The sequence below is a fragment of the Amblyomma americanum genome, chromosome 9 (genome assembly GCF_052857255.1).
Source record: "Amblyomma americanum isolate KBUSLIRL-KWMA chromosome 9, ASM5285725v1, whole genome shotgun sequence".
Taxonomy (NCBI): domain Eukaryota; kingdom Metazoa; phylum Arthropoda; class Arachnida; order Ixodida; family Ixodidae; genus Amblyomma; species Amblyomma americanum.
This window is the reverse complement of record NC_135505.1, coordinates 119,351,187-119,364,264: the sequence shown is the minus strand read 5'-3', so window position 1 is coordinate 119,364,264 and position 13,078 is coordinate 119,351,187. Positions and strand designations below refer to the sequence as shown.

At 45.0% G+C, this 13,078-nt stretch overlaps 1 protein-coding gene across 1 annotated transcript in view; it reads right to left on the bottom strand.

The window, feature by feature from the left end:
* Positions 1-9,451: 9,451 nt before the first annotated feature.
* Positions 9,452-13,078, bottom strand: part of LOC144104202 (glucose dehydrogenase [FAD, quinone]-like) — an 87,785-nt gene continuing 84,158 nt past the window's right edge. The window contains exon 11 of the mRNA XM_077637074.1: positions 9,452-12,116. Within this exon, the coding sequence (XP_077493200.1) occupies positions 11,933-12,116 (184 nt within the window). The 3' untranslated portion in view covers positions 9,452-11,932. The remainder of the gene's footprint in view (positions 12,117-13,078) is intronic.

Below are 13,078 nucleotides of genomic sequence, written 5' to 3'. Positions count from 1 at the left end.
TTGTCAAAAATATACAGCTCAAGGAGTTAGCTTCTTAAGTCGGACACAACTCAAGAACGCAGCGGCAGATGCCTCTCAAAGCAGGCTCCCCTCCAGCCAATGGCTACGACCGGTTTTCATGAGGTCGTGGTTAATCCGCTAGCGAGAAATCGCAGCTGACTGACAAGTGTCTGCGTGCAGTCGACCGAGGCCATTGGATGGAGGCCTCCTTTGTTGGGTACTTGCCGATGGATTCGTTACTTGTGTCCACTTATAGGCAGCGAGATGATGTCTGGTCTTCACCACAGATGAAATCAGTATTTGCACAGGTGCTACAGCAGTCCAAGAGCACAACTTCGAAGCAAACCCCTTTTAATTGTGTATTTTTACAAAAGGTCTGAAGCTTTGATTTTGATGTGGAAATGAAGGTTGTTTTCAGGTACGGAACTGCGTATTCCGGGACCGAGTTTGTCGGTTTTCCGCTGCAGCTAATACTTGTAGCCTGTTTTTAAATATCCTAAACCGAAATGTAGGTTTCTCAAGTTTTCTAAAAAAAAACTGAGTAATAATGTCTTACTCATAATACTGAGCAAACAACCTATTCAAAAACCATAATGTAAGTTTCTCTTTAAGTTTACCTTCATTCCTCTAAAAAAAATGGGCTTATAGGTATCGTAGAAATCCTACATTCGTTCTTTCTGCATGCGTACAATTCCTTCTTCGGCGCATTCTAGAGCCGGCATCTGAGTGACGAGAATTCTTTGTCGTCCCCCGTCACCTGTTTTAGAAGGTACAAAAGTACAAACTGTTTTACTTACGTATACTGATTTCTTGTCCTTTGGCCCAACCTCAGTTGAAAAAAAACGAAGAAAAAAGCGAGAGAAATTGAAAAGCAAGTTTTCGAGCATAACATATTGACAGAGCCGCTTGTAAGGATTTTTTCATTTCCAAGCAATAAAAAATGTGTGGTATGCAGTTTAAAGAATGTTGTGGATAAAAAAAGAGTCAATCAATGTTGCTGGGAGTTGCTTGTTACTCTCAGTAATTATTTCTTGCTTGAGCTGGACGCTGTTTTGCTCACATCGTGACAGAAATATTGAGATCAGAGCATACGATATAGCGAAATTTTTGCGCCCTACCGGCTACTGTGAATATCCCGAACCTGGCAGAGTAGAAACGACGGGCTCTGCTCACGAACTTGATAGAGCCGCTTCAATAAAATTCTCTAGCATTACTAGAACATTAAGTCACCTAAAAGACTCCAGTGATAGCGATTCCGTAAAGAGCCGTTTACACTGCGGTCACTGGTTTACAAGGTGATGGTTCGGGCTAGTGGGTATGCGTTATGATCCATAGCGCAGCAACAAAACAGGGGACAAACACAGGTTAGCGCTTGCGTTTGTCCACTGTTTTGTTGCTGCGCTATGGGTCACTGGTTTAGTTTTATTATCACCCCGTTCCTTTTCCCCACTTCGCCGCGCTTGGCAGAGATATGGCTGCCGCGGCCAAATGATGCGAAAACAGATAGAACTCTCATTTGCAGGAACTTTTCATATAGCTGACGGCTTTTTAAGCCCCTGGGATCTCTTCTAGGACCACCATACATCCGCAAGTGCTGCTTCAGCGAATTACGAAACTTCGTATTTCCCGTTCTTCTTTCAGTGTCCGTTTACGACAACACCGAAGCAAGCTATGTCATCTACGCGGAAGTCCTTGTAATTATGATATTACAAAGTTGCAAAGGTGAATGCACCGGAAACCACGGATAAATTTGCACCGTTGGGAACACCAAAAAAGGCAGCCGTGAAGTTTACCAATTACCCGCCGTGGTGGCTCAGTGGTTAGGGCGCTCGACTACTGATCCGGAGTGTCCGGATTCGAACCCGACCGCGGCGGCTGCGTTTTTATGGAGGAAAAACGCTAAGGCGCCCGTGTGCTGTGCGATCTCAGTGCACGTTAAAGATCCCCAGGTGGTCGAAATTATGCCGGAGCCCTCCACTATGGCACCTATTTCTCTTTATCTTTCACTCCTTCCTTCATCCCTTCCCTTACGGCGCGGTTAAGGTGTCCAACGATATATGAGACAGATACTGCGCCATTTCCTTTCCCCCCAAAAAAACCAATTATTAAGTTTACCAATCATGAAGAGGGAAGAGGAGGATTGCCGTAGTCTTGAAAATTTCTCCAGTGACTCTAGGTCGTATTTGTCTAGAGCGTGTGAGTGCTGGGCTGCCGAGCATGTCAAGTGAAATATAAACTTAGCCGGCCTTCCTGCGGCCAGTTGCTTGAGGCTGTGCAGTTTTCTCGTTTCGGTGGGGCTTGAGCCCAAGTGTCATCATTGAAAGTCAGCGCCTGCTTCAGAATTTCGCTCTATTTCGTCTGCACAGCGCCGCTCGAACGCTGTAGAGAAGTGTGGTCGGTTCTGTATGTCACAAAAATTTATCACGAAACGTTTGAGCACAAGGTTCACCCTCGAAGGTTTACAGTGCCGAAAAAGAAGATAATTATTAATGGCAATGCTTGACACTTTATTAATTGCCAATAGCCATTGCGCAGTGCCGCCGCGGTGGCTCAGTGGTTATGGCGCTCGGCTGCTGGCCCGAAAGACGCGAGGTCGATCCCGGCCGCGGCGGTCGAATTTCGATGGAGGCGAAATTCTAGAGGCCTGTGTACGGTGCGATGTCAGTGCATGGTAAAGAACCACAGCTGGTCGAAATTTCCGGAGCCCTTCACTACGGCGTCCCTCATAGCCCGAGTCGCTTTTAGACGTTAAGCCCCCATAAACCAAACCAAATCAATACGCACGCTAATGAACAAACGAGTCCCCTGTGGAGCATGCCACCTCGTCATTACAGTTTCTACAGTCGTCCACACACATCTAGATCTCTCGAGTGCTCCACCGGAAAGTACACTAGCGTCATGCACGAGTGATGTGGTCAAGAATTAAGACCTTTTCATGCATCCACATTCCCAAGGATCGTGTTTCACTCCCAATATCTTTAAAAGTTGCATCGGTCACGCCAGGCATCGGCAATCATCATAAATGCCCGGCAGAGCGCACCGTTCGAGCTCGCCAGATAAATTTGTGGTAGACTGTACATTCGATTCAGATGCGTCTAAAATCAAGACTTCCGCAACGACTCACACCCGGCAATTCTGGACAAAAACATTTTTGAGCGAGAAATCGTTCGTGAACGCAATTTTTTCATATAATGTATTTTCACTGCGCAATAAATATATCTGCAAATAACCTGATGGCCGTTTTGTATTTTTTTTTCATAATAAAGTTTTTGCTGTCGTCAAAATCGTTCCCAGTTTGTTTTCTAAGGCAGTCTTAGCTGTTCCATGCGATCGATAGAAACATTTAAAAAAAAGATTTTGCTACGTGTCAGAAGAATGAGCCATTACCTTCAATATTCCTATAAGTGTCCTACAATTTTCTAATTTTGAAAATTTTTGCCTGAGAATGCAAGACATAGCTTTGATTTTCAGAATTTTTATGCCATCCACGCCCTATGACGAATACCGATCGGTCGATTTAAGGAGTTCAGCACATTTTGTTGGAACTATAAGAACGAGAACACATGCTTCGAGTTTAAAATGCAGGTGCTTACGCAAATGTCGATGACAACGAAATGCATAAAAGGTCCCTGCCTTCGCTGCAGCAGTACTCACTGAACGCGGGCTTTCCTTTGTGCACGTCATTGGTCTTCATGACAAAGTTTCGAATCTTTTACTTACCCCAACTTGAAATATTATACCACGACTCTAATGATCACAGTTTATTTGGTTTTGCTTATTCACTTTGGTGAGCTTTAAAATTTTTCGATTTGTTTTAACGTATCGTTACACGGCCCCTTCATTGTTTCCTTCATGGTCGCTGGGCACTGTAGTTTTGCACTCGAAGCGTAATTGAATACAAACATCCTTCTGAATTTTACACTCTTGTGCCTTGTTCGATGTTTCTTTTGATGTTTAACGACTTTTATAAAAAACCGCTTATACAGTCGAGGGTCTCCGAACCTAAACGAACAGATAACTTTAAAATGCATGATTAATTAGTTGGGGCACACCACCATTTGACGACATAGGCGAGAAGAAATAATGTTACTTGAGTTCGGCTCTAAGCAGCTGAACCGGTGGATACGCCCACCACATGAAGCACTGCAGAGATCTGACCGGAGTTTGTGATGCAAGCTGTGCTTACCTCTGTAGAAGGAGCTTGGCCTAGATCCGGCTTTGTTGAAGAAAGCCGTGCATATCCCAATCTTACTGGCTCGTCAACCGCCTTTTCGACTTCCCTCCTAAACTGTTGGAACTCTTCTGACTGGAACGGGTCTTTTGCAGGTAAGCCGTCAATGTTTACAGAAGGAGACGAATATCTTGCTACGGAGTTTGGAGCGGAATCAAATATATTAATTGAATTGCTTCGACCTTCACTGTAAAGGGGCCGTCCGAGCGCATTCACAAATTCTGGAGAAAGCGAACTTAACTTGGGTTCGGTTCCTGCCAAGTCTTCAAGCTTTTCGTGGCGCCTCTTCTCCATGTTGTCGGGCGAATCATACTTTGAATTGCGGGAGAGGCCGAAATTTCCACTTCGTCGAGTCAGTTCATCTTGCATGCGACGACTGAGAACGTTATCTCCGCTTCTTTGCTTCGATGCCTGGTCCGTTAGTTTGAAGCCAAAGTCGTCATTACGGGCACCATGCTGTCCGGCTTTGCCAAGCTCAGCTTTGGACAGGATTTCGTACAGCTTACGAGTTGCGATGTTGTTAGCTTGTAGGTTTCTTGCTTTCGACAAGCGGTTCTTATATTTCGCCAAAGCGGCCTTTCCGAGCATTCTTAGGATGGTGGTTTTATCTTTCAGTTCGATTTTCGAATGTCTCGCTATGATCTGCTTGCAAGTGGCCTTGTCAGCGTAAGCGAGGCAAGCCTGCTCAATATGATTCCTTCGTGGAAACTCCCATTTGCTCAGTTCGCCATCTTTGCTGTACGTGTTCTGTTCGAGAGAGTAATCACGGATCACTGAAGGAGGTTCTTGATCGTATTCTTCATCAGATGCATCATAGGCAGCAGAGTGGCTGGCAGGCAAGGCGTCGGCCAAAGGTGTCATGCCGGCCAAACGCCGGTCCTCATTACTCAGGTAAGTGCAAGCCGGTCTTGTAAAGGTCAAGAACACTGCCACAGATACTACGGCAGCGCGAAAAATCTAGAAAGGCAAAGAAAACAAATCAAGACTGCCAAGGAAGTTGATCAATATAATGGGCATAAAACTGCGCAATGACTAGGGAATGACTAAAGGGGGTTGGGGGTTCACATTGACATCATGCTACACAGGTGTTTGACTTGTGAGAGCACTAACTTATAACTAAACGACGCCGGTGTAACTTATTTTTACCCTAAGGTACACCTTGAAGTGGACTTTGTCAGAGTACTAAGCTGGGGCCGGCATAGCACAAAGACTAGCAGATATGTAGTATCACGCTCAATATGACTTGCATCACATGAGCGTGCGGCAGCAGCGCTCTCCGGACGCACTGTGGTGCCAACAAGCGGCGTGCTTGAAAACAAAGTGGAAAGGATTGTGGTGTTCCACCAGTCAGCTGCATCCCCCGCGCCATCTGCTCTGCATAATCTGGGATCAACTGCGACATGCGCCTTGCATTGTCGCACAAATGTCGCCGCGTTAGCGCTGGCGATGCGATAACGCTATGCTTCCTTAAAGACCAGAAGGCACAGGGGAGAAGGGTCACTGTTGGAACAGCAAAATCCTTTCCCTTTCGTTTTCAAGCGCGCCGCTTGCCGGCACCACCATGCTTCCGGTAAGCGCTCCGGCCACGCGGCCGAACGTTGCAAGTCATATTGAGCGCGATAGTACTTTTTCTAGCGCGGCGTTCCCGTTATAGAACGGTTTTAAATGTAGTTTAAAGCTCGTTATGCACGGCAGGCCTAGTATAGACGAGAAGCGTTTCATAAGAGGAAGGTAATATGGGCGAAGAAGTAGATTTAATCACAAAAAATATACGTAGACTCGACGTGCGGAGCACCTTCTTGGTGCAAGGTGTCATATTTAGACAGCTTTTGGTTGTAATTAACGCAACGACGCAATTTTGCCTCTAACAATAGCATGCGATAACAATTACTCATGTTTTATTGATAAAATATACCTAAAATTATTAAATTCTGAGAATTTTTTTTTCAGTAGCCCGATTTCTGCCCGAATTTGAGGCTATCAAATGGCGTCCTATCTTGAGGTTACGAATTGCCAGAAAAAATAAATATCAATAACAAAGGGCCTTTTGTAAGTATATTAAAATACGTACCACGTTCATTACTGCTAAAAGTCGCATCTTATAGAGCGGATTTTCCCAAATAAATGATGATATATTTTACAAAAGCCACTCAGCCCGGTTTTCATATGTTTCCTTGATCAAAGACAAGATCGTGTTTCGCCCGTGCGCGGTTGTTCATGTTGCACGGATATTTTCTTGAAATAGCTGTCTGTCAACTACATATGTGAAGCGCCTGACTCAAAAATAACCATGCAAATAGTGGCCATTTTACTTCTGCTTCGTTGCAAAGCTTTGATACTACATATTCTGCTTTGAACTGAACGCACCACTAATTATGAAAGCTATTCCTAAACTATACAGGGCACTTTATTTTCTATGTGCCATCTCTGATGAGGCAAAAACAATACATAGCAAAATGCACTGAATTTGTCACGTAGAAATTATCTATACATAAAGTTTCCTCTTTTAAAGCTCTTATTCTAGTAAAAGGGCCACATCTCAGCTTAAAGAAGCCGACCAAGCAGAGTCTAACTCCGCGCAGAGAAGCAACTCTGACGTCATAATCGCGTTCCCTACGTTCATAAAATCAATGCAGGCTAAGAGCGAGCACCCAACAAAACCGGACTCCAGTCCCCCAGGTAAATAGTCGCACTTTTTTACATTGAATTCGAAGGATATCGCGAAATAGCCCGATACGTAGATAACCCGACCTATAAAAATCTCAATAGAAAAGCTTATCTTCAACCCAGAATCAAAAATTCATATCGCCAACATTACTGATACTTTCAAGGGATATTCGATCGTTCGATATAAATAGTAATTTGATATATCCTGCTTCGATATATCCGGGCTCGACTTAATACGTAAACTACTGGGAACAAGCTCGAATATACACCAGAGCAGATAAATTTCTAGAGAAGTCCAAGATGCGGAAAAAAAATCAAGCTACCTTTCTGAACGTCTCCAAAGGCTTCATGCTTTCAGCGCGGAGTAGGCAGGAAGCCCGAGTTGGGGCACTCAGTAAAGCAGCGTGTCGTCCCCGATCAGCCTGTTGCGGCCAGGAGAAGCATAGTGTTGAAAAACAGATCCGCTTCCCTGGAGCGATGAAAATGAATGTTCCAGTGAGCTACAGCCTTAATGGTTTTATACTCAGCAGCGGAGCATCACCCCTTTGCTGTGCACGGCCCATTATTCCCCAGGGTGCGTCCCTTTACTAATGGCTTCTTACTGCGTTTTAATTGGCAGGGTTTTCCGTAGAAAAGTATTTCTTTTTTGTTTGCTGACTCATGCGTAAGAGCTTTTCTTGGTTTATTAAGTGGTTTTAGAACCCGAGACCGACGCCGCTTCGATACTTACCTAGGTTCTGCGCTTTACTCTTTCAACTCCTGATGCTTGACGCAAGGACCCTGTGCCCATCGCCGGTGCGCTGACATTAGGAGTCAGTTTGCAGGAGTGAAGATCATGTCGACAAGAACTTACAGACTACGTTTGATACCGTTATCATAGATAATTTTTCAAGAATATACGTCTTCCAGGATATGCATTCTCTGCAGGGGTATTCCCTCGCGAGCTCGTTAAGAAGTTTTCAGAGTGGGGACTAATTAAAAGGAGTTGCGCCCGATACTTTTCCTTGGTCTCATAAGGCTCTTATGATTATATCAAGGCATTTGTGTACTGAAGATTTTGATGGTTCTGAAGATGTAGCTTTGAGTATTTCTTTTTATTTAGCAGAGAATAAAGGCCCTCACGAATTTCAAGGCTGAAACTTGATAGTGCTGCAGGAACTAGAAGAAAAATCGACCTTGATGCAGTCCGAGTTCAGTGTTAAAGCAAAAAAACGAAGGCGACAGGCTTATATTTAAGTTAACAGCAAGGCTAAAATCTATCTAAATATTTGAATGGGTTCACGTTCACTGTTTGTTTTGCTGACATCTCCACTCAGGCAGCCACGATCTGAGGAACAAAGCTTTTTGGGACCAAGTGCTGCAGTTACTCGTGGTAATTTACTTTTAGGGTAAAAATTCGTGACCCAGTTGTGTTTTTAATGGCGCGAAAACATTTATTTCTTTATGCAAGCCTTTAAAGGGGCTTTGAGAGGGGCTCTAATAAAGTTATGGTATGCCTGGTGTGTTAAACCTCGTCGTTTCACGAATAATATCCCGTGTGAGACTGTGGACGGAGCGAGCTTTATTGGCACTCGAAAGTACGACGGCCACTCCTTTGAAGACAAAGGTGCCGGATGATGATAAATATTTACAGATTAAGACGAAGGTCGCGCATTGTGCTTTCACCAGCGAGAATATTTTTAATGCGCTTTGTAGAGGCTGAGTTATTTGTAGACAAAATTTGAATTTCAGCGCCTTCGCGCCTTTCTCTCTCTCGTCACTTTTCGCACTCTAGGAGGTCGATACTCCTCCGTCGCCTCCACCTCCGGAGGCGGAGCTTCCTGACCCACCGGAGCTACGCGGCTTACTGGCCGCGGCAGTGGTAGCTGCCTGATTTCTGGAAGAATCTAACCAATAGCCAGCTCCCAACTTGTAGACGCAGGGGCGAGTGACGGAGGAGGGTGGGAGCATAAAAAAGTGGCCGGAAAGGGCTCGCCAACTTTCGTGTGTAATTGCTGGTTCTCTTCTGCGTGTAGAATTGTATTATTTCGCTCATGTGTTCACGACAACACAATGCAGGGGTTGCGAGAGTTCATGTGCTCTCCTCGGAAAGTGTTTCCGAGCCCCTTTCAGAAACACATCCGCTCAGACACACAATTGACAATCTAGGAGCAAAGTGAATTAATTTCAATTAAATTACAATTCCGTGACCAACAAAGACACTTTCTAGTCTTACCTACAATGCTTCCCGTAAAGAACAAACCAGGTGCCAGCGCATTCATGAGATTGCCTCGCAACGAACAGAGATTTTCTACGGTCTTATAATTTCTAGTATATCTGAAACAACCTTCGATTCGTACCAACGCAACAGCTTTCTTTTTACGCCATAAAGGAAGCATTTTAACGCTTACACTGTCCACAGCTTCATTCACCGTAATGGATACTCCGCGCTACAAAACAAACAGAAGAGCACTTTGATTGCAGGCATTTAAAATGTTCTAACTCATACGAGCTTGAACAAATTTTGTTCGTCCTGAACAGTACAGGAAAGAAAGACAAAAGAAAAGAATAACGCAGGTTCTAGGCCTGCCATTTTATTTATTGAATAATTGCGAAGAGTATTTGCGAAGTCATCCATGGTCATGTATGTACAGAAACAAAACAGTTCCAGTACTAGATATACGTAATAGAACACACATGAACAGGTAAGCATTTCGTATCGAGACACTCAGCCAGTGGCATGTGAATACGCTGCTGCGCTGAGGTACCATGGATAAGAGAAAAGTTAATTGCAACACTTCGTGTCCTAGCGCGCCAGATATGCCTTACGAGAACTGTGCAAAGCTGCTTGCACTATTAGTAATGTGCCCACGCAGTTTCGAAGACAAAATTAAGTATATTTATGCTACAAACATCGCCACACATGATGAAACCCGTAAAAAGTTAGGCGGAAAGTTTGGACAAATATAAAGTTTCATCAGCCGATAGGAGGCCCTTGAATAATTACAGCTCCAATTACTGCTGATTAAATTATTAATGACGCCACGAAATGACAAACATTGTCAGGTAAGCGACAATTTTCCTTGCATCCATAAACCGCTTAACTGTGGTCGCCAGCCCGCTGGTTCAAACGCATAGAATATCTAGTTCTTTCAGCGATGTTGGATGATAACTTCAGAAGGAAGTTAAGCACTTCCAAATACTATTTTCACTGAGGCAGTTGAAGCAAGCGACAATGAAGACAATGCTTCAGGCTTCCCGTTATGCACCGATAAACAAGTAACACCACGGTGACTTAGACTTCAGAACATTCGCCCAAATGGAGTTTTCAAGCATGAAACCGGACCACAGCCACACGCGAGGACAAAACAGAACCAAAGGAAATCACAAAACTCGCACAAATGAATATTTTCTTCCTTTACTCCGAAATAACTAATGTCACACGCACAAACTTTATTGTGTAACCTGACTTTTTGGATTAATATAGCCGCCCCTGTCAAGAGCTTCTAGCTCCGTTACATACCCCAATGCCATTTTAATCAGTGCAGGGCTGCTCAAGCCTGTGATTTAAGAATCTTTTTATGTCGTCTTGACAGGGGTTGCTGGTTTTTGTACGAAGGGGGGGGGGGGGGGTCACTTTTGTGAATTCAGAAACGTGCGCCCCGCGCACGGCCATCAAAAGCTTGTCAACGAGTTTTTATCACATGTGCGTAGCCGCAGAACGATTAAACGAGGACATGAGCATTACATTTCTTCCTCCAGGGTGAGTGATGACGCATCAGGTAAGCGATGTTATTTAAATTATCTTCACATACACAAACATACTACACTAGCATTGGCAACATTTGTACAAAAAGTTGGCAAGTGTTAACAGCACATTACAAAGAGTACACTGATTGTAACGTCTTCAAAAGGCCCTAGAAAAACAGCAGCATTGAAGCTTCGAAATATAGCCCATAAAAACTGAATATCATTTTTCTCAAGCTGTTTGAAGTAGTTGGTCATTCGCCCAGCCTGTACTTACCTGAAAGCTGGTTCGAAGTTGAACCGTTTGAAACTGAACGTGCAACCAACAGCGTTGCTCTGCCTATCGTTTAGCCGCAGCTTGTACTTTGATATTTAACAGGCCTTACAACAAGAACGCGCTATTGTAAGAAATTGCTAACAAGGAGATGGGCTTTTCATCTAGACAAGCGCTGTGTTTCTGCTCGTGCTTGAATGTTCCCGGCTTTAAAACTCAGTTAAATTATGAGATTAAGGAGAAGCACACGCCGTTGAGCACAGGCGGAATTTGAAGAGCAATTTGAATGGGGCGGAATCTGCCACGATTTCGAGATGGCATTCGCGCTCCTTGCACAAGTCCTGGGCTTAGTCACCATTCCATCGCGTAGTCATGGTTCATGCCATTGCATACTTGTGGAAAGGTGGCCTCGGCGGTACAAGCCCGTGCCACTCTCCTGCAACATTCCTTGCTCGCCACTGTAAGAACTGGCGGTTGCCTGCACATTCAAGCTGTCGCGCACATTCCTATTACTGCTGCGTTACTTTCTTAGAGAGACGCTAAATGGTGGCGTCCTCTGAAGCTTGGTTGTCTTCGAAGCATTAGGCAGCTAACAAGCAAAACAAGCGCGAGCTTTTTCATTCTCGCCTTGCCAGCTCCGGCGCTTCAAGACACACCACGCCGCTGTCCCTCCCCCGCACACAAACTGCTTCCTACAAACGTTTTTCTTCACTAGTCAAACTGGGACTGCCATCTGTATCCACTGCCTTCCTGAAGATGACTTCCAGAACTCGACGACCACCACAAGTAGCTAGGATTACTGTTCACGTGCGATTACCAGAAGCAGCAGCAGCAGCAGCAGCAGCAGCAACGGCAGCAGCAGTAGAAGCAAGGCACAGGGTCACTGTCTTTTGCACTGGGCTTCACGGCTTCTGAGTCCCTGCGGCGCGCAGTGCCCTGGCGAAGTGAGCAATGCCTCGGTAATAGTCTTTGGCAAGAGGGCGTACGGCGCTGGCTTTCAACGCCGGCGCCTCGCTTCTATCGGCCGGCGGTGGTCACCTCTTGCGCTTGGCCGCCTCGTGCAGCTGGTGACGGAGGCTGTCGTGGTGGGCCCAGTCAGCCTTGACGATGTCGGCACCTTTCTCGCCGATCATGATGGACGGCGCGTTGGTGTTGCCCGACACTATAGTAGGCATGATGGATGCGTCGATAACCCGGAGTCTTTGCACTCCTTTGACCCTGTGACAGGAGAGAAAAAAGTGGCCAAGGATCACTTGAGAAGTCTATGATGAAGCTGTCTCTAGCTCTGACCAAAACATTTGCCGCTATCTACACTACCGAGACGCTGGCAGCTTCTGCTGAGAAAAAGCATTCTAACCAATAGCACTTACGATTAACGATGGATTACCACGGCTTCTCTCTGCTCTTGTTCTTTTCACAAAGATTTCCATAAAACACGAAGTATTCTATCGACGCTGTAGAGATTTGCTTCGCTGCAATGTTGAGAAGGCTGAAGTGTGTTTATTTGTCTCTGAGTGGTACACAGTATCACAGGGAGAGAGGGGACACGGGGAAAAAAGCTGGCTAAATGCAACTTGAAGGGCACGCTGCGCCCACTGTTTACAACACAGCTCGATGCACTCGATCTCGATACACAACATTTTACGAAACACGCCTCCACGTTCCCTGCTCTCTACCCGTTTGTCGCACCAAACACGAGAGGCAATCAGTGTCTTTTAGCCTGCCAAGGTACCTGAACGCTATTAAAAATATCAACGTATCAAATAAACACATGTCAAGGAGAAGCATTGTATATATCCGGTACTTCGAAGACAGTTAGGTGCATGCTGCGTTGAAAAATCTTCATGAAATATGTTGCTGTCTGTAAAATCTGTAAACCGAGCTCCCTGCTTATGTTGCATGTGTAGATAATGTGACAATGTTGTTGTTTTGTGTATTTGTATTGCTATGTTTTTTTTTTCAGTTTTCAGGGGTGTGATCACTGAGCGTTGAAATACTGCTTCGGGCACTGTTTATTCAAACTATGGGAATTTATTTTACAGCGCCATGTTGTGTGGCTTGTTGCCACCTCCATCTTTTCAAATGTTTTGAAGGTAAAGGGAACAGGTGTCCTCAACATCCCGAAATTTAGGGCTCCCACACGTGCTACTTGAGCCCCACTGCACAGCTCAGAAGCGTGC